This window comes from Antechinus flavipes, chromosome X (genome assembly GCF_016432865.1).
Source record: "Antechinus flavipes isolate AdamAnt ecotype Samford, QLD, Australia chromosome X, AdamAnt_v2, whole genome shotgun sequence".
Taxonomy (NCBI): Eukaryota; Metazoa; Chordata; class Mammalia; order Dasyuromorphia; family Dasyuridae; genus Antechinus; species Antechinus flavipes.
In genome coordinates this window covers 75,241,120-75,267,027 of record NC_067404.1, presented here as the reverse complement: position 1 = coordinate 75,267,027, position 25,908 = coordinate 75,241,120, and the positions used below count along the sequence as shown (strand labels likewise).

General features: G+C 39.9%; 1 protein-coding gene across 3 annotated transcripts in view; it reads left to right on the top strand.

The window, feature by feature from the left end:
• The window catches only part of SYTL4 (synaptotagmin like 4), a 36,290-nt gene extending 10,662 nt beyond the window's left edge, over positions 1 to 25,628 (top strand). For 2 of the 3 annotated variants that reach the window (XM_051968133.1, XM_051968134.1), the window contains 11 exons: positions 292 to 412; positions 3,275 to 3,365; positions 3,535 to 3,638; positions 6,167 to 6,265; positions 12,465 to 12,643; positions 12,878 to 12,980; positions 13,524 to 13,685; positions 23,494 to 23,602; positions 23,863 to 23,962; positions 24,344 to 24,552; positions 25,349 to 25,628. In XM_051968133.1, the coding sequence (XP_051824093.1) occupies positions 292 to 412; positions 3,275 to 3,365; positions 3,535 to 3,638; positions 6,167 to 6,265; positions 12,465 to 12,643; positions 12,878 to 12,980; positions 13,524 to 13,685; positions 23,494 to 23,602; positions 23,863 to 23,962; positions 24,344 to 24,552; positions 25,349 to 25,497 (1,426 nt within the window). In that variant the 3' untranslated portion in view covers positions 25,498 to 25,628. The remainder of the gene's footprint in view (positions 1 to 291; positions 413 to 3,274; positions 3,366 to 3,534; positions 3,639 to 6,166; positions 6,266 to 12,464; positions 12,644 to 12,877; positions 12,981 to 13,523; positions 13,686 to 23,493; positions 23,603 to 23,862; positions 23,963 to 24,343; positions 24,553 to 25,348) is intronic. The other variant, XM_051968135.1, reaches the window with a different exon arrangement.
• The last annotated feature ends 280 nt before the right edge of the window (positions 25,629 to 25,908 follow it).

Below are 25,908 nucleotides of genomic sequence, written 5' to 3'. Positions count from 1 at the left end.
GCTGGAGTGGATTAGCTTTCTCAGGCTGGACTGCTCGAGGAGTGTGCTGCCTAGCCGCCCCTGGGCAAGGATGCTTACTTCTGGGTGTTTGCGTGCTAGGGGCCCCAGCTTGTTTAGAAATTAACCTTCTGCATTCCCTTACCTCAAATCGAGTTTGGAGCCCAGGGTCTGGGTTTGCTAACTAACTATGACTCGAGGCCAGCGACTTTAGATTTTCCAGCACTGTGTTTCCTCTTGGGGTTGGCCAGGCTCTGCTTCTAACATGTGTATCTGTCTGTCTGTCTCCTGGAGAAACCCTCTGGAGAAAATTGGAACCTTGCGAGAAAGCAAGAAAAGCTCTGAGGGCCCAGAGTGCAGCACTTCTGTGGCCGTTGCCGGCAAGGCCGAAGCTGGCAAGGCCGAAGCGGATGATGTAAGTTGGGGTTTGACTCAGACAAACTGGGGTGGCCCACACAGTTCCAGTGAGGGATTTGACTGAATGGAGTTTGGTTCGTGCCCTTGTGGGAAATCCAGTTGACAGTCGGTCTAGTGAGTCTAGAAAACATGCAGGTTTAAAATTTTAGTTGAAAGTTCTACATATAATATGTGTTTCTGGGAATAAGTTCACACTTTAGTTCATGGTTCAGTTCAAAGCATTTTGGTGAAAATTATGATGCATCTATATTGTTGATCTTCACTTTTTTTCCCAAGGTATTTACATGTTCTTTTGTTGTTTTTTTAATTGAAGCTTTTTATTTTCAAAACATATGCAAGAAAAATTTCCCCACCATTGACTCTTGTAAAACCTTGGGTTCCAATTCCCCCCCTTTCCTCTACCCCCTCTCCTAGATGGCAAGTAGTCCAATATATGTTAAACATGATAGAAATATAATATATAATAATAATATAAAATAAATCCAATTTATGCATATGTATTTATACAATTATCTTGCTGCACAAGAATCCATGATCTTCACTTTGAAAGGGCTGTATGTGATAACTGGTATCAGAACGTCATTCAGCTTCTATTTCTCTTTTTAAAAACTGAAATTTGTTTAGTATTTTATTTTTCCCCAGTTATATGGAAAAACAAGTTTTAAAAAATTATTTTTTAAAAATGTACATATATAACCAGAAAAAAATGTTGTTTCTCTGTGTAACTGTGGAAAATAAAAAATTTTAAAATAAATAAAATTTGTTTTCAAAACTTAGAGTTCCAAATTCTCTCCTTTCTTCTTTTCCCACTTACACCTCCCCTTTGAGAAGGCATAACTATTTCTCTTAAGAAGGGTTTGAATCAGAGAACATTGTACACAACAATAAGATTTCAATATTGATGGATGTGGCTCTTTTCACCAATGAGGTGACTCAGGTGGGTTCCAATGGTCTTGTGATGGAGAGAGTCATCTATCCAGAGAGAGGACTGTGAGGAGTGGGGATCACAACATAGCATTTTCACTCTTTTTGTTGTTGTTTGCTTGCTTTTTTTCCTTTTTGATCTGATTTTCTTTGTGCTGCGTGATAAATGTGCAAATATGTATGGAAGAATTACACATGCTTAACATATTTTGGATTACTTGCTGTCTAGTCAAGGGAGTGGGGGAAGGGAGGGAGAAAGATTTGGAACACAAGATTTTGAAAGGATGAATGCTAAAAACTGTGCATATATTTTGAAAATAAATAAGCTAAAAAAAAAAAAAAAGAAAAGGAACTACATAACATAAACTACATAAACAAATCTTGAAATAAAGGGAAATAAATTACTCATCAGAAACCTTTGATTTTGAGAGCCAGTAAAATGGCTGCCATAGTTTACTAAAATAAAAACTTAGAACTACCACAAGTGATAACCTAAATCGATTGTGCCTCTCAATTTGCTGTCCCCTAAACTGCCTAACTCACTGTGCATTTAAGACGTTTAATAAATCCATTGGATTTGTATGTTAGGTAGGAAAAAAAATTAATCCACAGGCACCATTTTATGAGAATCCAGTGGAAGAAATGTACTTGTTGTGGGTCTTCCTAATGGTCTCAGATTTATTCTGGTCCAATGATTTTGATGGCTTCTTATTGTGATACTCATTTCATACTTATTTGACACAGAGATTGGTTTCTGAAGCAATAGGAAAAAGCAAAAACATTTCCTGTCATGTTTCAGCCCAGTAGTTGAGATAGGGTTTTTAGTGTACTTGGAAATGAACTAACTTCAGAGACTGAGAAAAATCTGACATACCATGAAAAAAAGCAAATCATTGTCCCATCCTCAGTCATCAAACTTAGGGATCCCAAATAAGCATTACCAAAAATTTGGGATCTCTGCTCAGCAAAATTCTATTTAGAACAAATAGCCTCTCGAGAAAAGTTAATATAGATTTCACCCATAGAACTGTGTAGAGCTTAGTCTTCCCCAAATGTTAGGTATTAAGATCAAGGCCAAAGGTTGCTAGAGATTCCACAATCAAGTTCTGAGGTCAAATGTGATCTAACCTTAAAAACCAAAATCAGTAAAATGGCTGCCATAGTTTACTAAAATAAAAACTTAGAACTACCACAAGTGATAACCTAAATCGAGTACCGCTTGACTCTTTAATCACATTTATTCTTTAGGAACTTTTTCTTTTAAAAACCTTATTCAGAACAACTTGGTTTGAGCACAACTTTAAATTGTACATAAGTTCAGTATGCTAGTGTATGTCCTTTGGTTTACTACTTTGTTACCTTTCAAAATTGAAAGTTGATATGGAACTAGTATAGAAAGCATGAAATATATTTGCCTTATTTTGGAATAAATATGCAGGAAAAAACAAAACAAAGAATTTTCAACACAGAATAAAATTAAATAACTGTTAAAAAAGAAGGATTTGAATCAACGTGAATAAACGTATAGAATTTGTGTCTATATCATGGGAGTGAGCCAACAAAGAGAGTTCATTCAAATGGAAGTTCATATATGGACTTTATACATTTCTCTTCCCTCCCAGGCTTCAATCTCCCTTTAAAAAATATATATATATATATATATATATGTATGTATAAGTATATATGTGTATATATACACACATATATTACATTTATATTTGTTCATATTTACAATTAGATTTAAAAGATTTTTACATTAATTTTTTAAAAATTTGAGTTCTAAATTCTCTTCCTCCTTCCCACTTTCCCCCACCCCTTGAGAACTTCGACAGTATACTTTTGATGATACATGTGAAGCTATGTAAAACATGTTTCTATATTGGCCACATAGCTGTGTCCTTCCTTCCATAAACTTGGTGCCTACTCCCCTCCTTAGGAGGTCCAGCCTTCGGGGCAGACTTTGGGGTTTGCGGAAGAGACTGAAATGATATTCAAGAAGAATCCCAGGAGAGCCCTGAGGCCTTCAGGTAGTCTCCTCCTCCTTCTCTTCCTTCTTTTCTTCCTCCTCCTTCATCTCCTCCTCTTCTTCCTCTTTCTCCTCGTCCTCCCCCCCAAGGGTTGGGGATGGGATGGGTCTGAGCAGCCTGGAGCACAGTAGGGCTTTTTTAAAATATGGATTTTTGATCTCTTCTTCAGAGTATACTAAGTCTGTCATGGATCTTCGCCCAGGAGAATTAAGCCCTGGTAATGGCTCCTTGGGAGACAGAAGCAGGTCTGTCCCGGGCCTCATTGCAGACATGGTAAGAGCCCTTCTGCACTAGGTCTGATGACTATGTGATGTTTTTCTTGTTGTTGTTGTTGCTTTTCAATCATTTCAGGCACCTTCGACTCTCTATGACTCTGTTGGGGGTTTTCTTGGTAGAGTTACTGGAGTGGTTGGTTATTTCTTTCTCTAGCTATTTTACAGATCAGGAAACTGAGGTAAACAGGGTAAAGGGACTTGCCTGGGAAGTGTCTGAGGCCAGATTTGAACTCACAAAGCTGAGTCCTCCTGACTCCAGACCCAGTGCTCTGTGAATTCTGACTCCCCCTACCTGTCCATGTATTTAAAAAATAGTCATCATTAGAACTCTTTGGTACTGTTTAAAAAATGGAATTAGTTCATGGAAAACAGGCCTGGAAGCCATAGAACGTAGTGGCCCAGTATTCAAAAAATCCAAAAAGATTTTAATTAATTGTTGGAGAAACTAGGAAAACATTTAGCAGAAATGACTTTTATTCCAGAGTCTCGCTTTGTACAGCGCAGTAAACATCAATCATATAAGCGTATGTGAATGTGATGGGGTAGAGTACATCTGAAAAAACCGGGGAGATGAGAGGAAGTCTCATGGTCGGGGAGAGGATCGTCAACAAAATGACGTTTGGCCATGACAAAAATTAACAAGTTCCCAGTTGAACAAAACTTTAAAACCTTTCGCATCAACAAAATCAATCCAGGTAAAATATGAAGAGAAATCACAATGTGGAGGGGGAAATCTGTATGAAACGTGATTGTTTAAGCTATCTGGGAAGTTTATGAAAATATCTGACCTGAGGCAATTCTCCAATAATAATAATAGATTATGACGAAAGTCTCCAGAAGAATCGGAAACTCTCTCCAACCTTGTAGAAATGATGGAAATCACCAATACAAATGCAAATTAAAAGAACTTTTAGGTTTCAACTCATACACAAAATATTAGCAAAAATGACAAGGACAAAATATCGATGGATAAGCTGTGGGAAGGCAGGCACGCAGATACAATTCAACAAGAATTTATTAAGTCCCTCTGGTATACTAGGTGCCAAGCCTCATGGGAGGTGCCGGGGATGTACAAAAACCCAACCCTGAGTTTTACTGCAGCCTCTGATCATCAGCTCGGTCATTTCCAGATGTGTGCTCCTCAGCCCACTAAGACTTTAACCATCATGTTTCTCATAACATCTCACAACATGGTGCTATTCCATTATATTAAGGTACCACAGTGCATTCAGTCATTCCCCCATCGATGGGCACCCACTCGGTTTCCAGTTTTTTACTCCTGCTGGGTGACATTTGGGCTTTTGTTTTGTATGTGGAGTTGACCTTTAGCGATTAGTACTCTGTGAGCTCAGAGTTCTCAGATTTCCCAGACTTATTAATCCTCGATGAAAGACAAAACCCAGCTAGTTCTGTGTTCCTGCAAATCTCCTAAGTCCAGTTGCTGATTGGCATATGTGAGACAGCTTTGCGTATGCTTGAGACAGTGGAGGGAAAGCTAGCTCCTAATTCCTATCACTGCAGATGTACTAATCTCACAATGAATCATACATCATCTCAGATATTATTCTCATTTTGTATTCGAACATCTTGTCTCCTGCCTTTGTACCACCTGTTTTGGGGGCTTTGGAAACAACCACCTGTCCACCTACCTTCAGCTCCTGACCTTCCCCAATTTCCTAGGCAACAGTAATCTTTGCCTCCTCTGGGCATGTTTTTACATCAAGTCCCGTCTCTTCCATAAGACACTTTACCTTTCTGAGCCTCAGTTTACTCATCTATAAAATGAAGGAAAGGTGGACTAGATGATATCTAGATTTCATTTCAGCTTTCAATCTATGATTATGTGAACTAGATTACTGTGTGTGTGTGTGTGTGTGTGTGTGTGTGTGTGTGTATGTGTGCGCGTGTGTGTGTGTGTATGTGAGAGAGAGAGAGAGATCTTGTCTTTCTAATACTTACCTCAGATACATGTTGATTGATTGAAATTCCACCAATTGGGGAAAGAGATTTTCTTTTTCTATTGATGCCTTTTGATTTTTACAGTTATGGTCATTTGGAGTATGGCACCCTTGCATAACAAAAATTAATTGTTTCATTACAATTGAATATAATTCAATTAATATAGTTAATATAACTATATTATATTAATTATATATAAATAAATTTATAATATAATGTATCTATAATTAGTTACATATAAATTAAATATAAACAATAAATAAAAATTTAAAAATAGAAATATAAAACTAAAAGTAAATTTCCTGCATCTTCAAGGAAAGCAGAGAGGTGTACTTCAGAAGAAGGGATTTATAACTCATGGACACATCTGGCCTATTGCCTTTTTGTTCTTCCCCTCAGAAGCCTGGAGAGGTGACCTCTTGGGTAACCTGTGATGTAGTTGAAATGGCTATATGTGATTGTCACAGCTCTGTGATGACTGAGGTTTCTATAGAGAAAAAACTTGACCCCTGATATTTCAGAACCTTGCCATTGTCCCAGAGCATGATGGTCTCTTTATACTTCCAGGAGGAGGAAGAGGAGGAGGAGGAAGAAGACATCGATAGCCTGGTAGAGATCCATCGGCAGAAAACAGCAAGAAACAGTCTGCGTAGTGGCTCTTCCTTGGTGAGTCAGCTTGGTTTCATAACTGCACTTCAGGGAGGAAGAGATTTCCTTCCTAGGACTGAGGAGAGTTCCGGGGAACCCACCCCGTTCTGTGAAGGGAAGGCTGATGTATAAGCTCACTGATACTTGGGGGTCACATTTTATTGAAGGATGAGTTAAGAGAGCTTCCAAAGGAGGGGTGACCAGGTTGGTGAAGGGTCTCAGGCTCATGCAGAAAGAGAATTGGTTAGAGATAGTTGCCTGGAGAAGAGATGGCTTTGGGTCAGGGGAAGATAGGAAATGATAGCTGCGCTAAAGGATTAAAGGACTGTCTTGCGGAAGAGGGATTAGCCATATCTACTTGGCCCCAAGGGACAGAGCTAGGAACAAAACATGAAGGCTACAGAGAGACAAAGTCAGGCTTGATACACAGCTGTCCAGAAGTGACATGGTCTGCTTCAGACCACGGATTGTCTTTTTCCTCCTGGGAGGTCTTTAGGCAAAGGCTAAATGCCTACTTTTTAGGAGTCTGGTGGAGGGAATTTCCTGTTCAAGTACAGTTTGGATGATGTGGCTCCTGAAGCCATTGCTAACCCTGAACTTGAGGGATTCTGGGACTTTAGTTTAGCTGCTTGGGACAGGCCTGGGCAGGTTCCTGAGCTTCTTTATATTGTATCCCTGGGTGAGACTAGAAGGGAGCCTCTTGTCTTATGTAATTGAGTCTGGTGCCATTTAGTACCATAGCCTTGAAAGCATTAACCAAATTCTCCCTTCTGGTACAAATAAAAAAAACAAACCAAAAACCAAAACCAAAACAAAACCCCAAAAAAGACCCAAATATTTAGTCAGTGCTTGATCTCCCATGTTTTCGGAAGGGCTCGAGCTGTTCCCCCAGAACTCTTCTTGAAGGTCAGTTGGCCTAGAAAGGACAGAAGAAAATAGCATAAGCAAGGACTTGATCCCCAAGATCAGGAGAGTGATAATCAAACAAACCCTTAGCTTGCTCTTGGCAGATTGAAGCCCTCTAGTTCCGATGACTCCATTTTTGAGAATCTGAAGAACTGGCAGGTATTATTGCTGAGCCTCTGGCCATTGTTTTTAAAAGATTCGAGAGACAGTGGAAGAGCCCACGGGATTGGAGAAAGGGCCACTGCCTACCTGAAAGCGCTCAACGAATGCTAGTCATTAATAATGATAATAGCAATAATAATAAATGTCCTGATTTTTAAAAAGGGGAAAAGAAGAGTCTGTCAACTATATACCAAGTTGCCTGACTGAGATCGTTGATTAAAATTCTAGAGCAGCTTATGAAAGGACTAGCTGGAGAACACCTAGAAAGAGAAGTTGTGACTGCCAAGAGCCAGCAAGACTTTATGAGAAACAGTTCAGAGTTTGCCTCAATTTCAGCAAGCCATTTGAATCAAATTTTCCATGTTGTTCTCTGGACAACTTGATGGTTCAGTGGGTAAGGCTCTGGACTCGGTGTCCAAACCTGAGTTCAAATTCTGTCTCAAGACACCTAATAGCACTTATTCTCTCTCAGCCTCAGTTTCTTTATAACATCTACCTCACAGAAAGCTATTGAAGCTATTATAAGATACTGTGTCAAAAGAGTGCTCTACAAATCTTAAAGCACTAGAGAAAAGCTAGTTGTTATTATTAATTGTTATCAGACCAAGAGGCATCAAACCTTTTTGACTGTGTGCTCTCTTAGGAAAAAAATTCAAGGATGTCTCCCTAATGTGGGTCTATTTACTTCTTTATCAATTACACGTACACTCCTGTGCTGCTAATTATGTACATTATAGTTCATTTTCCCTCTGACTCTCTGCCAACCCCTCCCCTCCAATATCATCCTAATTTTCTCTTCTAAGAGTAAATAATAGAGTTTATGGAGAAGAGCAGAGGGCACCCCCAGGAGAAGGGAGAGTGAAATCTGTATTGCCAGCCTGAGGGGCCTTCAAAATACTAACCCTTCCCTATTTGTCCCTTCTCTCAATTTTTTTCATATGATTTCCTAATCATAACTAATATACGTGATGAATATATCAGTTTACACACACACACACACACACACACACACACACACAGCCTGTAGTGTGCTGCTGAGGTTATCGAGTATCTCCTCTTTATCAGGATCTTGGCCAACTCATTTTCTCTTTACCACTGATCCCACACTATAGCTTCTATTTTATGTGTGACCAGATATACACCATTCTGTATCTGTGGTCCCCTCACTGTCCGGCAAAAGAAGGGAGGTGCATCTCTTTAGCTTTCCTCTAAGGCTGAACTTGGCTATCATTTCCATTTGTGGTATAAAGTCTCCTCTTGGTGTAAGTTATTTTCCTGGCTTTGCCACCTTTGCTCTGTTTCAGTTTAAGCACATCTTCTCGTGATTCAGTGACTTCCTTATAGCTGTTTTTTTAAAATAAGAAATCACGTCTAAATTAAATTCACATATATAGTTTGTTCAGTCATTCTCCAATCAATAGATTCACTGCCACATGCGTTCTGTTTTGTTTGTACCCACACACAATGCTACTGTGAATATTTTGATGTATGTGGGCTCTTTCATTCTGTCTTTGATTTCCTTGGGAACATATGGCCAGCACGGGATCTCTGAGTCAAAGGACATAAATGGTTTAGTGGCTTTTTAAAAAGCAAGATGCCAGAACGTTTTCCTAAATAGTTAAGTCAACCGATTCATAGCTCTCCCAACATTGTATTAGTACGCTTGTCCTTCTGAATCCCTACCAATACTGACTATTTCAGTCTTTTGTGATGTTTGCCATTTTTAGAGGTGTGCAGTGAAACCTCAGAATTATTTTTAAATTTTACTTTTCTTAAGAAATTTACTTTTTAATTTATTCTTGTTATTTTCTTATTAGTGATTTGTAAATGGCCTTATGATTGTTGGTATTTTGAAAAAGATACTTTTTTCCCCCACTTGTCTGTTGGGGAATGTTTTATGTTATCTCTGTGAGTTTTCCCACCATATTGTTGGAAACAGATTTTTATCAGAAGTATTTGATGAAAGTATTTTCACCAAATGGGCAACTGCATTGATTTTATTTGTGCAAAAGATTTTTAGTTTTACAAAATCATCTTTTTTCATTTTCTCTTTTATACTCATCTTTATCCCTAGGTTGGTGTAGAATTCTCCCCCTAGCTATAGTTGTGCAAGATGCCTCCTTCCATTATCTAACTTTATCATAATGTTGACCTTTTTTGTAAAGATCCATTTGGGGATTATTGTGGTATGTGGTATTCCAAACTGGTTTAAAGCTAATTTCTGCCAAGGCACTTTCTAGTTTTCAACAATCGCTTAATCAACAAGCCTACTTATTATGTGCCTACTGTGCACCAGATAAACATTGTGCTAGGCACTGAGACTACAAGTATAAAAAAAATGAAACAATTCCTACAGACGAGGACCTTAATGTTCTGATGAGAGGCAAATTCAAATCTTTCTCTTTTTAAATTTAAATCTTTTAAAATTTAAATCTTTTTAAATTTAAATTAAATTAAATTAAATTTATTTTAATTTTATATTTTATATTTAATTTTAATTTAGTTTATTTTTCAATTTTAATATTAAAATATAATTAATTAATATTAATAAATTAAATAATTAATTTAATATTAATTTCATTTTATTTATTTAATATATTATTTAATAATAAAAACAATAAATTAATTTTACATTTTAATTTTAAAATTTCCATATAAAGAAGAACAAGGGGAGAGAACATGCATTTTTATTAGATACAACTTGGATTAAAAACAAAAAGGACATAATTCAACACATTAGTTCCAAAGCTGCCCTGTTTATTTATCTGGCCTTCTGAACTTTCTTCTATTCTCTTCCATAAATGCTTTCTTTCAGTGATATATTTTTCTAGTTTTTGGATGAGCCATTTTTCAATCATGTCTGATTCTCTGAGACCTCATTTGGAATTTTCTTGGCAAAGATATCGGAGTATCATTTGCCTTTTCCTTCTCCAGCTCATTTTGCAGGTGAAGAAACTGAGGCAGACAGAATTAAGTTACAAGCCCAAGGTCACACAGCTAGGAAGTGTCTAAGACCAGATTTGAATTCATGAATTTGAGTCTTCCTGACTTCAGGCTTGGCTCTCTACCCACTGCACCACCCAGCTGCCCTATTCTATTTTTTAACCAGAACCAAACGATTTTGGTACTTACTATTGTGTCACATATTTTGAAGTCTGGAAGGCTTATTCATCCCTTCCTTCCTACCTTTTGTTTCTCCAAATGAGTTCTATTATTATTTTATCTGGTTCTATAATGTAAGCTTCTTGTTAGTTTAGTGTAGCATTTTCTCTGTCGTATCATTTTTATTTTGGCAACCTTGAAAGAGTATTTTGTAATTTTATTTACCTAAGTTTTTCATGGGTCTCTTAATTCTGAATGGGTTTATTAGCCTTCCCCCCCCACACACTTAATAGTATTTTATTTTTTCCAATTACATGTAAAGATAATTTTTACCCTTCACTTTTATGAGATTTTGGCTTCCAAAAAAAATTTTTTTTGCCCATTTGCTTTTGAGAGGCAATGTGATATATAGTTGATAGAATGCTGGTCTTGGAGTTAGGTTGAAATTCATTATCTACTAGTCATGTGATCCTGGGCAGCAAGTGCTTCAGTCGTGGGATCAGTTGGCCTCTTTTTGGGGCCTTTTTAATCAAATCTCACGTGTTGCATTGGGAATATAGTTCTTTGCTCCCGATATGATTCATTTTCTTTTTGCCTTTCGTGGGACTTTCCCTTACTTTTTGGGTGCCTTACAAATTTGAGTCCTTGAAGAAAGTAGTGTTTTACGACTCCCAGTCATAGAGCCTTGTCAGAAGAACACTGAAGTTCAAAAGATGACCTTACAATTCCGATAGAAGTGATGGAGAGTGCCATCTGCAACCAGGGTGAGAACTATGGAGATTGAATGTGGATCAAAGCATAGTTTTTTCACCTTTTTTGTTTTTTGTTTGCTTATTTTTTTATTTCTCATATTTTTTTCACCTGATTTTTATTGCCAAGTATGATGAATATGGAAATTTGTTTCCGTATGGAATACGGAAAGAGAAGGGGAAAAATTTGGAACTCAAGGTTTTACAAGGGTGAATGTTGAAAACTATCTTTGTGTGTATTTGGAAAAACAAAATACCATAAAAAAATCAAAAGGATGGAGTTAGGTTAAACATAGTAGAAACTCCCAGAGCTCAGACCCCTGTGGCCTGCCCTTTGGGCGCTGTGAGTTCACATGGGGTGTGCCGGCAATGGGCAACTCTTTCTACGAGGTGAGAATGTACAATCTAGATAGTGGCCTGTGTCTGCTCATGACCAGCTCATGCAAGCACAGAGAGGCCCAGCAGCAAGAGGCCGCCACTTTGGCTGTGGTGACTCAAGAACGAGAGTCCAGCTCTTGCATGTAGCACAAACAGGAGTTGGAACTTCTTTCCATCTTTCTGCACCACCTCCCTCCCTTCTGCAGTCAAAGTGGAGGTAAGTAATGAAATGCATAAAAGCCTACCAGGGAAAGGAAAGCCATGCATAGTGGCCCATAGCATGCGTTCCATAGTCTCTACATAGTGTCGAGATCTACAAAGACACTTTCCATATGTTGAATGGACCCCTCCTCTACCCCCACTTTATGAGGATCTCCCAGGAAGACTAGAGGCACACAGGATGGCTACACATGGAGAATTCTTTGGTTCAAATTGGGATTTTATCATTTTCTCTCTGTGGCCCTCACTTTCTTCATCTTTCAAAGGAGGGAACTGATACGGTCTCTTAGGTCTCTTTCATCTCAAAACCTGGGATTCTCTAAAAAAAACAAAATCCCTAGGTCATCTACAGAGTACATTGGCTTTTTCAAATCTTTTGAAGCAATCGAAAGAAATGCTTGATTTTAGGGAGAATATAGTGAAACTCAAAATGTAATTTTTTTCCCTCATGCAAGTTTGACAACTTCCCCTCCTCCAATGATTTTTTCCTGTGACTTTCAGGTCAAGAAGCAATTTCAGAGAGAGCTGCCTATAGCATATGTACACCATTCCTTGGTCTTGATTCAGAGGGCTAATGACGAGGTTGACTGCCATGCTCTCTGGATAGTTCCTGTCGGCTTTGGTCTAGAAAGACCCGTAGGAGAGCATTGAGGCTCCCCAGACAGGAACTCCATGGCATATTTGGGCTTTATTCTCTCCAGAACACACTTGGCAGCATGGTGAGCATCTACAGTGAAGCTGGTGAAGTCAGTAACATCTTGATAACGGGGGAGATTGCTGTCTCCTTGAAGTATGAGCAATCCTCCCAGACCCTGCTGGTCCGTGTAAAGGAGTGCCGCCAGCTGGCATTTGCCGATGACATCAAGAAGCGCTCAAACCCGTGAGTGCTGCCCAAAACTGACACTCTGAGAAGACAGACAGGGTACCTAGGCCTAGGGAGGGCTGAGGAGGGCCAGCTCAACAATGCTCAGGGGTAAAGGGTCAGCTGTGCTAGTAAGGGGATATTTCATGTTTGGAACATTGGTGCATTGGTGGGGGGCAGAGTGGAAAACAGGATGTTATAGGGGTTTGGAGGAGATCCTCTGAAGCAATTGGCATTTACAATGTTCTCTAGGTATGTGAAGACTTACCTCTTGCCTGATAAATCCCGACAGGGGAAGCGTAAAACCAGTGTCAAACAAGGCACTATCAACCCAGTGTTTGATGAGGTTTTCCAAGTGAGTACCCCCTCCCCTTGGGCCAGATGGCAAGTCAGGCTCTTTTCTGTGGCATCTCACTTGTAGCCGATGGGTCACCCCTGTGCCTACACAGACACCGAGGGAGGCCACATGCCTGCCCAGACCTTTGCCTGAGAGGGAGGAAAAAACACCTTCCAGATGCTTGGGGCTGTTGGGAAGTAATGACTTTCATTTGATCGGTCATTTGGGGGAATGGGCGCCTCACCATCCCTCTTGAAGGTCCAGAGACCTGCTTCCCAACTCGAAGAGAAAGAATCAATTCTGTTCTGGATCCTCCCTTGAGGATGTGGTAGCTTTGTGATGGGGTGGGCTGGGCCTTGGCATAAAGGAACTGAAAGGGTGGGCATGCACTTATAATTAGTAACCCAGGTCTGGGTGGAAAGGAGAGGCCGATCATTGCCTTTTTGGATTGTCCAGGACCGAGGCTCCCCGGGGCGACCAGTTCTAGAATCCTTGCCCTATGGGGGCAGGGCTCCATATTGTGCCTCCCTTGATCCTTGACATCTATGCTGTTTTCCACAGTATGAGATCCCCAAATCCCTACTGTCTCAGAGGATTTTACAGTTTTCTGTCTGGCACCATGGCCGCTTGGGCCGCAACACTTTCCTGGGAGAGGCTGAAGTCAACATGAACTCCTGGAAACTTGACAAGCCTTTTGATCAGTGGCTCCCCTTGCATGGAAAGGTATGGCGTCTTCCCATTCTCAATAGCAGCTTTGCTTTTTGAGATGAAAATTTTCTTGAAACCTTTTCTTTCTATATCATATTCATATACTCCTCCCACCTCCCATCCATCCCTTGGAACCAAGAGAAATGCAAAACCAGCAGCCACAGCAGCCTTATGTAGAGTGGAGACGTCCTTCACCCACAGCTTCTCTCCCCACTCATCCCACACCTCTCCACTCCAGGGTGCAATGAGGCACCCTTGCTCATGGTTTCTTCAGGGCCAGGCCTGAGCATTCTAATTTCATGGCACAAAGATTCATCATCGTGTCCTTCTCATCTGCATTGCTGAAGTCACATAGGGAACCACTGCGGTCATCTTTCCATTTCTTGTTCCTTTTCCCACTGCCTTCCTTCTGTATCAGCTCATACTGGGCTTCTCTTTCCCTTCCTTCTTTCTCAGTTCATACAGGACTTTTCTTTCCCTTCCTTCTCTATACATTTATACTGGTCTTCTCTTTCCCTCCCTTCTTTATCAGTTCATACGGGACTTTTCTTTCCCTTCCTTCTATATACATTCATACTGGGCTTCTCTTTCCCTTCTTTCTATATCAGTTCATAAGTGGCTTCTCTTTCCCTTCCTTCTATATCAGTTCATACGGGACTTTTCTTTCCCTTCCTTCTATATATGTTCATACTAGGCTTCTCTTTCCCTTCCTTCTTTATCAGTTCATACGGGACTTTCCTTTCCTTCTATATATGTTCACACTGGGCTTCTCTTTCCCTTCCTTCTTTATCAGTTCATACTGGGCTTCTCTTTCCCTTCCTTCTATATACATTCATACTGGGCTTCTCTTTCCCTTCCTTCTATATCAGTTCATATGGGGTTTCTCATTATTCTCTGATTTCCTTGAATTGGTTATTTCTTGCCACACATATTCCGTGACATTCCGGGCCCACAATCCATTAGTTCTTCCCCAAGCAGTGGTTGCTCACTTGTTTTTCATCTGTGTGAAAATAAACTCAATAAGCACTGCTTGTATCTCAAGTCACTTAGGTCTCCATTGGGAACTTCCAGGGGGGCCACTTGTTGCTCATTATTTTGAATGCAGTTGGCAGGATTCTACTGCCCCCTTCCGGTGTCTAGATGTACTTGTGTTTGAGGTCTACTTATCTCTTAAGGCATGGAATTGGGCTTTGAAAAGCCTTAGAATTTGGCTTAAAATATTTGATAGCAAAGACCTTGTTCCTAGTGACATTTTTTCTTGGGTTTATATTATACAAATTGGATTTTCTGTTAGACTATAATGGCTGACATTATTTAAGAAGGAAGAGAAGGAAGGAAAAAGGAAGGAATTAATTTTTTGGCTCAGATCCATGATGCCCTCTGCTTAGGCAGATTGGCTATAATTTACAGTCTTTTTTTTTTTTTTCCAATTTTTTAACATTTTAATTGAAAGTTTTAAGTTCTGAATTCTAAACCTTCCTCTTCCCCAAGGTAAGCAATCGCATATAGATTATACATGTGAGAATATGTAAAACATTTCTAAATTAATCATTTTGTACAAAGAATACTTAAAAGAAAAATGAAAGAAAAAAGTAAAAAATGCCTCAGTCTGTATTCAAACATTATTAATTGTTCCTCTGGAGGCAGATAGTATGCTTCCTCATTAGTCCTTTGGGATTGTCTTGGATCATAATATTGCTGAGAATGGCCAAGTCACTCACAGTTCTCCATGAAACAATATTGCTGTTACAGGGTACGGTGTTCTCCCAATTCTGTTCACTTCATTCTGCATCAGTTCGTATAATTCTTTCTGGGTTTTTCTGAAATCATCTTCTTTGTCATTTCTTATAGCACAGTAGCATCCCATTACAATCCAATAACCCAGCTCATCTATCCATTTCCCAATTGATGGACATCTCTTGGATTTCTGTTTCTTAACCATGACAAAAAGAGCTGCTGTAAATACTTTTGGTACAAATAGATCCTTTTTCCTTCTCTTAGATGTATTTGAGATATAGATCTAATAGTAGTAATGCTGGGTATACACAGTTTGATTGCCCTTGGGGCATAGTTCCAGACTGCTCCCCAGAATGGTTGGATTAGTTCACAACTTTATCAACAATACATTAGCGTATAGATATGTATACATAGATTGGATTTAACATATACTTTAACATATTTAACATGTATTAGACTACCTGTGAGCTAGGGGAGTGGGGGGAACAAAGGGAAAAGTTGGAACAAAAGGTTTTGCAATTATCAATGCTGAAAAATTCCCCATGCATATGTTTTGTAAATAAAAAGATATATTAAAGAAACCAATACATGAGTGTCCCAGTTTTCCCACATCTCCTCCAAAACTCAACATTTTCCTTTTTTTTTGTCATCTTAGCCGATCTGATGGGTGTGAAGGAGTACCTCAGAGTTATTTTAATTTGCATTTCTCTAATCAATAGTGATTTAGAATATTTTTTCTTATGACTATGGAGAGATTTGATTGCTTTGTCTAAAACTGCCCTTTCATATACTTGGACCATTTATCAGTTGGGGAATGACTTATATTTTTATAAATTTGGCTCAGTTCTGTATATATTTGAAAAATCAGGTCTTTACTGGAGATACTTGTTGCAAAATTTCCCTTCCCCCCATTTTCTGTTTTTTTGGTTGCATTGGTTTTCTTTGTATAAAACCTTTTTTATTTTATATAATCAAAATGATCTATTTTATATTTTGTCTTGCTCTCTATATTTTCTTTCATCTTAAAGTAACTTAGGGTCTTAAGAGAGCTATTTCAGGCTCAGAGAGCTTGTATGACTTGTTCAGAGACACACAGCCAGTATATTTCAAAGGCAGGACTTTAACACAGGTTTTCCTTTCTCCAAAATTATAGTATATCATGATGCTCCTTAATTTAATTATAAGAATTATCTAACTGATTGGTGATGCTTTGGAAATCCAACTTTGGATTTATAACTATATTGATTTTTATCCAAAGAAGCTTTGCCAAGTTTACCTTGAACTGAGTTTTTCCTGATGGTGTAATTTACCTCTTTTTAAAAAAAAGCTTATTTTGGGTAGCTTTTTTTGGAATCTTGATACAAGATTCCCATTTTCTTTTTCCCTTCATACCATCCCCATATTTCTACTATAAAATAATGAGGTTGGGATGAAGAGATGGGGAAGGGAATTGGCTGGTAGGGTTTTATCAGGCAGTAGGATCCAGGTCTGGGCAATTTTTAAAAACTTTCCACAAGTTAAAAATAATTTTAATTTCAGAATCATATATCCATATACATATTTCCTTGTAATTTTTAAAAAGTGTTTTTTTTTTTTTTTTTACTGAGGCAATTGGGGTTAAGTAACTTGCCCAGTCTCATACAGCTAGGAAGTGTTAAGCAGAATTCGGGTCCTCCTGGCTTCAGAGCTGGTGTTCTATCCACTGGGCCACCTAGCTGCCCCTAAAGTACTATTTTAAAAAAAAATTTACAAACCAACCAAGTTTGCATTAATTGTAGGTAGCAATTCAGATTCCTCTGTAGATTATTATAAGATTCAAGGCATTTGAGTTTGCTCTTACTTTATTAGCTTTACTAAGTCTATTGTCACAGTCTGTAATATAACTCCAGAGCTGACAGAAGCCTTCCATGTCATCTTATTCCACTATTTTTTTTAACACACAAAGACAATCATTCTCCTGCTTCTATTCGCTTCACTCTGCGTTCTGTCATATAAATTTCCCCAGTTTTCCTCTGAAACTGTCCATATTGTCATTTCTTATTGCCCTACAGTAATATTCCATTATATTAATGAATCATAGTTTGCCTAGCCATTTCCCAATAGGTGGGTACTTCTTCGTTTTCAGGGAGTTTTGCCTCTTCAACAAGGACCTCTGTATAAATATATTTATAGATATGAGACCTTTTCTTTTTTCTTTGATCACTCTGAGACGTAAACCTAGTAGCAACATCGCTGGGTCAAAGGGAATGCACAGTTTAGAAATGATTTGGGGGGCATGGCTCCAAATTGCTTTCTAGAATGATTAGAACAATTTGCAGCTCTACCCACAGTATCAGTGTACTTATTTACCCACATCTACAACATTTTTTCTTTTCTTTCTTTCTTTCTTTTTTTTGGGTCAGCTTTGTCAATCTGATGGGTGCGGGCTGGAGCTTCAGAGTTGCTTTAATTTACATTTGTCTATTAGTGATTTGGAGTAATTTTTCACATGGTTATAAATAGCTTGGATTTTTTCCCTTGAGGTTTACCTGTTCAAATCCTTTGACCGTTTATTGATTGGGGAATGCTTTTATTCTTATAAAGTTTGAATCAATTTATTATATTCTCCATGGAAATGAGACCTTTAAGGGAGAAATTTGATGGAATTCTCCCTGCACTCCCTTCCCCCCCAATCTGGGCCTAGGTAGCTATTTCCTTTCCATTCCATTCTTAGCTGTACTCAATTTGTTTATGGAAAACCTTTTTAATTTTATGTTATCAAAATTGTTGATTTTTTTCTTATGTGATCCTCTTTAATCCTTAATTGGTTGTGAACTCCTCCTCTCTCTATAAATTTTTTAAGGTAATTTTTTTCCCCTTGCTTCTCTATCTAGCCCTTTTGTTCATTTGGAGCTTATCTTGGTATATAGTATTAAATGTAGGTCTATCCCTCATTTCTGCCAAACTGCCTCCTAGTTTTCCCAGCAGTTTTTGTTAAACTGAATCTTCATTCTAGTAGGTAGCGTCTTTGTGTTTAATCAAATTTGGCTGCTAGAGTTGTTTGCTTTTGTATGTTGTCTAACTAATCTGTTCCATGGATTTAATTCTCTTTCATTCATTTATTTATTTATTTTTATGAAAGCTTTTTAATCTTTCAAAACATATGCATGGACAATTCTTCAACATTAGCCCTTGCAAAAACCTGTGTTCCAATTTCCACCTCCCTTCCCCCATGCCCTCCCCAGATGGCAAGTAGTCCAATATATGTTAAACGTGGTAGAAATATATATTAAATCCAATATATATATATATGTGTATATATATATATATATATATATATACATATATATATACATATTTATACAGTTATCGTACTGCACAAGAAAAAAAGAGAAGCAAAATAAAATACAAGCAAACAACAAAAAGAGTGAGAATGCTGTGTTATGAACCACACTCATTTTCCATAGTTTTCTCTCTGGGTGTAGTTGATTTTCTTCCTTACTGAATAATTGGGACTGGTTTGAATCACCTCACTGTTGAAAAGAGCCACCTCCATCAGAATTGATCATCATATAGTCTTGTTGTTGCCATGTATGATGATCTCCTGATTTTGCTCATGTTGCTTAAGCATCAGTTCATGTAAGTCCCCCCAGGCCTCTCTGAAATCATCCTGCCGGTCGTTTCTTACAGAACAATGATATTCCATCACATTCATATACCATAACTTATTCAGCCATTCTTCAATTGATGGACAGCCACTCAGTTTCCAGTTTCTTGCCACTACAAACAGGGCTGCCACAAACATTTTGGCACATGTGGGTCCCTTTCTGTTCTTTAAAATCTCTTTGGGATATAAGCCCAGTAGTAAGACTGCTGGATCAAAGGGAATGCACGGTTTGATAACTTTTTGAGCATAGTTCCAAATTGTTCTCCAGAATGGCTGGATCAGTTCACAACTTTGCCAATAATGTATTAGTGTCTCAATTTTCCCACATCCCCTCCAACATTTGTCATTTTCTTTTCCTGTCATCTTAGCCAATCTGACAGGTGTGTAGTGGTATCTCAGCATTGTCTTAATTTGCATTTCTCTGATCAAAAGTGATCTGGAGCACCTTTTCATATGACTAGAAATAGTTTCAATTTCTTCATCTGAAAATTGTCTGTTCATGTCCTTTGACCATTTATCAATTGGAGAATGGCTTGAATTTCTCTATGTATTTTAGAAATGAGGCCTTTATCAGAAATTTTGAATGTAAAAATTTTCCAATTTATTGTTTCTCTTCTAATCTTGTCTGCATTGGTTTTGTTTGTACAAAAACTTTTTAACTTAATATGATCAAAATTATCTATTTTGTGATCAATAATGATCTGCAGTTTTTCTTTCGTCACAAATTCCTTCTTCCTGCACAGATCTGAACTCTCTCTTTTTTAACCACTACCAAATTATTTTGATGATTATGGAATTTTTTAATGTACTGATTTCATTAATTCCCTTGAGATTCTTAATTTTTTGTTCGTCTAGATAAATTTCATGATTTTAAAAATTCTATAAAAATCCTTTCTTTTCATTTTTTCCCTTAAACCAAAAGTCCTATTATATCAGAATAGCCTATAAGCGTAGATGGACAATTGGTTAGAATGCTAGGCTCAAATCAAGAAGACCTGAGTTTAAATCCAGCCTCAAATACTTACTAGCTGTGGGACCCTGAGCAAGTCACTTCACTCCATTTGTCTCCAATTCCTCATCTGTGAAATGATCTGGAGAAGGAAATGGCAAACCACTCCAGTATTTTTGCCAAAAAAAAATCTCCAGAAATGATTTCACAAAGAGTTGGACATGACTGAAAACACCGCAGTAAAACAGTAAATATGTATTTACTATATCTGTTACATGTAATCCGCAAGTGCCACTTTAAATAGAACTCCTCCTATTTCCCCGTCCTCTTTCCCGTTTATTATAAACATAAGTATCAAAACAATCTTGAACATTTTTGATACTATTAGCAGTTGGCGCCCATATCTCTTCAAAACAAAGTTAGCAACAGTAAATATTGTAACTGTATACTGCTCCGATTGAAATTGTAGCTCTTTCCCTAGGCAAGATGGCTAGAGCATGCCTTTTCCATCTTGGGAAATTGGATTTTCAAAATATATTTTCCTGGATAGTAACTGAATGCTTCTTGTCGTGTTTTGATTGTGTAAAGATCGAATCCTGCTTGGGATACTCCAGATAGTGCCTTGATAAGAGAAAGAAACTCTTATGTTGAAAATAGTATGTTAATAAAACAAAGCAAATATATCCTTACCAATGTCCACATCATGTATATCAGCTGGGATTCTTTTACTGTTTTCATTTTGCATTGTGATATTTAATCAGGACATTAACCTTAGTAGAAAGTTATTATTGATTTGAGGTGAGATTGAGCTCTCTTAAAAATGAATTGCCGTGTATTGTCTTCTGGAGGTTGGGAAAGCTTCTGCGGACATGATTTGATGTCTTAGGTCATAGAGTTCAGCTATGATGCTATCAGAATTTTGAGTTTGCTCCCTGCACAAGTCTTCAGTGTGCATCCATTGCTCAGTTGGAAGGAATCATGTTATCTCCTTCATATTAATTGTTGTTTCAGATTTAGCTATTTGAAGTGCTTTGGGGTATTTACATCCACGATATTTTCCGAGTCTGTCATAGGCCTACTGTGGACACGCCTGTCTACTGTGCAAGGGTCATTTCGCTATCTTTAGGTCTCTAGCTAACCGTACCATTGATTACTCCTCTTTGGCTTTCTTCAGGGTCTTCTAATAATTAAAAATTATGCAGAACTTTAATTCCTAGGGAGACAATTAGATTCTCTCACTGCCTTGTATGATATCTACCTAGATGGTGTGCTGATAAGTGATTATCTAAAGGTCTTTCACTATTTTTCTTCCCCTTGGAGGCAGGGACTATTTGGCTTGTCTTTATATAACTGGCTTCTCACCCAGGATCTGAAATAGAGCTGCTACTTAAGAAATAAAATTTGTTGCAATGAGTTGGTACTGTTCCCCAGTAGATAAATAGTCAAAGGACGAGAAATTATCAAAGGAAGAAATATAAAGTCTGAACAACTATATTAAAACATATTCCAAATCACTAATAATTAGAGAGATCAAGCTAAAGCAATTCAGAAATTCTAGCTCGTACCCGCCACATGGGCAAAGATGCCATATGAGGAAAATGACAAATGTTAGAGGGACTTTGGAAAGAAAGGCATGTGAATGTCGTGTTAGGAGAGGTGCTGATTGGTCCAGTCAGTCTGAAATGAGGCTATCCCATGTCCCTGAACTGTGCCTACCCTTTGACCCAGAGACACCTCTATTAAGCCTCTACTCCAACAAGATCAAAGAAAGAAGAAGATTCATATATACAGAAATCTTTATAGCAGCTCACTTTGGTGCAGCAAAAACCTGGAAATTAAATAGACGTCATCCACTGGGGAATGGTGAATAAATTACAGTATATTGAATGTCTTGGACACCAGCTGTGTGATCTTGGCAAGTCGTTTAATCTCTTTCAGCCTCAGTTTCCTCATGAGTGGAGTATCTATAACACAAGACCGTTGTGAGGATCAATACCTAAAACACTTTGCTAACCTTTAAACGCCTCATGACTCCTTGTAGTTACGATGATAATGCGAATGGATCATAAGAAATGATGGAAGGAAGGATGGTTTCAGAGAGACCATTGAGCAGAGTTGTATTTTGAAAGGCTTAATGAGGCAGTGACCCACCTTGATTCCTGAGAATCCGTGACAGAGCGAGGTAGCCACCTCCTGACAGTGAGGTGATAGCGTCCAAATGCAGAATAAGCTTTATGTTTTTTGAACATTGTCAATTGGAAATTTGTTCTGTGGAACTATAGAGTGTGTGGCTCAAGGGCTTTGTTTTTCTTCTTTTTTTCCATAAGATGGGAGAAGTGGTGAGAGGGAGAAGGGAACAATAGATTGGCTGCCAAAAAGGAGAGGAAAGGTAGGAAAGAAAAGCGAACCATTGAGTTACTTTGAAATACACAGAAGAGGACCCAAGAAATACCAGAAGAATTCACAGACAAATAGCATAGTTTTGAAAGAATCGTGTTTCGTAGTTTCATGTATGAGACTCTTTTTTTTTTTTTGTTCTCACATACAAGTAAAAATGACCATTTTCTTTGCTCTTAGTGATATTCAGAACACAGAAACAAGAAGGAAATGAATTGGCAGCTAATCCTGTGCCATCCAAAAAACTCTGTCCCTTTGCCTCTTGAAGTCTCATTGGTAGGTGAATAGGAAGGAGAGCTGACAGAGAGCTCCTGCTGAAGTTTTCTCTCTAACTCTGACCCTAGCCCCAAATTGAGTAGAAATGGGAAACAAATTTGTTTTTTTTTTTTTTTTTTTGGTGACTGTTGATGGCCGATGAGGTGGGGAGGGACACAGACCTCTAGCCGACTGAAGGGTTTTTATTAAGTTTTTTTCTGGCTTTTTAACAATCACCTTTCTTTTGGACTCCAAAGAACTTCTTAAATAAGTAGCTTGTGCAGCAATCAACTCCTCGAGTGCCAACAGAAGCCTCAGCTTTTGGGGGCTTAGATATTGGACCTCTCTGCTTGAGGATATTGGAGCATGGAGCAGGTACCTTGGATCATATGGCCACAAATTCAGAGCTAAAAGCGTTCTTAGAGGTCATCTAATGCACCTTTCTTTTTTCAGATGAGTAAACTGAGGCCCGGAGGGGGAGGAATGGACTTGGCCAAGAAGGTCACATGGGTAACAAGTAACAGAGCTGGTATACGATCTCCAGTTGTCCGATTTCCTTTCCACCACACCATGCTGTCTCCCTTAATGAATGTTGGTTGGATTAAACCAAATTGAACTGTTCAGAATCTGGCCCGTGGCAGCATGGGTTGTGGGCAGAGTGGAAGGGCCCTTGGTTACTGTGACTGCTTTCTCTAAAGAACACTTGATTGCCGCCTAAAGCAGGTTGTAGATCATGGGATGTTGAAGGAGGTTCCCGTACTGTGATAAGCAGCTCCCGGCTGTCCTGAAGCACCATCCGCTGAGTCCCGAGTGACTTGGGAGGCTTCTTTGCATTTCAGATCAGTGCTGAGACCCTGGCTAGCATCCTGCCACAGAAGGGCGAGTTGGTGGTTTCACTGAAGTACATCCCGGCCTCCAAACTGCTTGTTGCTGGAGACCACAAAAAAGGTACGTGTCCTCTGAAGCTGTTGTTCTCAGTTCGGGCCGGAACACCGAGTGCCTTGCTTGGCCTCTCGGAAGGGAGGTTCAGGGGAGGGATGGTCCTGCTACAGGGGAGCTACTAGACCTCCCGGGAGAGACTATAGTCCTTGTCCTGCCTGTGAGAATGCCTGTTGCCTAAACCAAATTTGGTTTTGGTTCAATTGTGGCCATCGTGGCCACTGCTGGCTGCTAGAGAGCATGCTCACTGTGGCTAGCCTTCTTTCTAGGCAAAGGTGGAAATGGAGGAGAGCTCCAGGTATGGATCAAAGAAGCCAAAAACCTGACTGCTGCCAAATCTGGAGGCACCTCAGACAGCTTTGTCAAAGGGTGAGTCTTCAGGCAAATTTGCCCTGACTAGGGGCAGGTTGAGAAGGTCGAGAGAAGACGTTCCCTGGAATTCCACTTGCTCCTTGACCATGAGCCCCTGCTTGGTTTCCCCTGGCCTTTATCTGGGGAAATGGAGGAGAGATTTCATTGCATTGAGCTCCTCTCTTGAGACTCTGTCCAGCTTGGATTTGGCCGCAGGATCCTGGCAGAGTGGAATCGGACAGTTGATAATTGACATTGTCATCATTATTTTGGGCTCCACTAGAAGGGGGTGCCACTTTTCAGGCTGGACCAGTGGGCAACAGGATCTTGGCTTAGTCAGTACGGCCAGCTTGGAGATAGTGGCCGTTTCCCCCTCTCACTCCCCTTCTTGTTGTTCAGATACCTCCTTCCCATGAGGAACAAGGCCAGCAAACGCAAAACTCCGGTAGTGAAGAAGAGCTTGAACCCTCACTACAATCACACCTTTGTTTACTATGGAGTGAAGCCTGAGGACCTGCAGCATGTGTGCCTGGAGCTGACCGTGTGGGACCGGGAGCCCTTGGCCAGCAATGATTTCCTGGGAGGGATCAGGCTGGGTGTGGGTACCGGTAAGCTCACTGTGCCCCTCCACCTCTGCCCCCCAACCTTTTGCACTTTCCGAAGACCAACATCCATATATGAGATGGCTTTAGAGATTCTTCCTTCCTCAGCTTGGGTTTCTGCTCTCTCTTTCCTATAATTTTTCCCCCAAGGGTCAAGGGGTCAGGAGAGGCTTATGGGAAGAGTAAGCTGAATCTCTGCTATACTTGAGCAGTAATAACTGTGCCTCCCAGCTTCTTCCCATCTGGCCCCAGAATCCTCAGCTTAGAGCAAGGGGGAATTCTTTCCCTTGAGCCAAGCTGGCCCTTGTAGGAGAGTTGTTGTTGTGGCGTAGTGTCTGTGGCTCATTGTGTTTGCTTTGGCTTAGTTTTTCTGCCTAGTTGCACTGGAGTGGGGGATCCCCTGCCGTAGAAACTCTGTCCATTGAGGCAGGTTGGCAGTTGATCTATAGTCGTAGAGTCCGGCACACTCGGACACTGTGATTTGCCCGTGGCCACATGGCTAGCGTGTGGCAGAGGTGGGGCACGGATCTCGCTCTCCACCACCCCGTGCAGCACCTCCTCATGGCTGGGCATCTGGAACGACAGCCTCTGAGCTAGCTAGCCTCCCGTTTTGCAGTGGGCATCAGAGTCCTGATGTCAGTTTGGGAGTCCCTTTCTCCTGAGCTGAAAGCACAGACGCGCTCTCTTTGCCCACTCCAAGTAACTGTCCCTATTGGTCTCTCGTAGTAAGAGGGCCTCTCTCTCTCCGGGGTCCCCGGGGTAGAGGGTGAGGTCTCTCACACTGGCCGGTCTCTCTTCTCAGGCATCAGCAATGGGGAGATGGTTGAGTGGATGGACTCTGCTGGTGAAGAAGTGAATCTGTGGCAGAAGATGCGTCAGTACCCGGGCTCCTGGGCAGAAGGGACCCTGCCGCTGCGTCCCACCATGGCCAGGCAGAAGCTGGGATCCTGAGCTGTCGCTGGCCCTGGAGCTGCAGGACCACCAGGCGGGCCAAGCTATGGGAAGCGGGGCCGGTATTCGTACTGCCTCGCTCCCTATGCAGACGCACACTCGTGCATGTGTGTATGTGTGTGTGTGTGTGTGTGTGTGTGTGTGTATGTTCCTGTGCACGTGTGTATATAGATGTGCTCTCTGCAAAGCTCGTCGTCCTGCAGCAAAGGGGGACCGTTGTTGTCTCTGAAAGCAAGCCCAGTGCTATGGGTTTATTCTGGTCAGTGTTTGTGCTTGTGTTTAGTCTGACCTCGTCTGTTTTTCTCCCTGCAGATTCCACCCTGACCCATTCATTTTGGCTAAGGGTTAAACGTAGTGTTTGAGAGCTCGAAACCAAGTTTTTCAGCCTCTCTCCCTGCTCCCGGAGTTCAT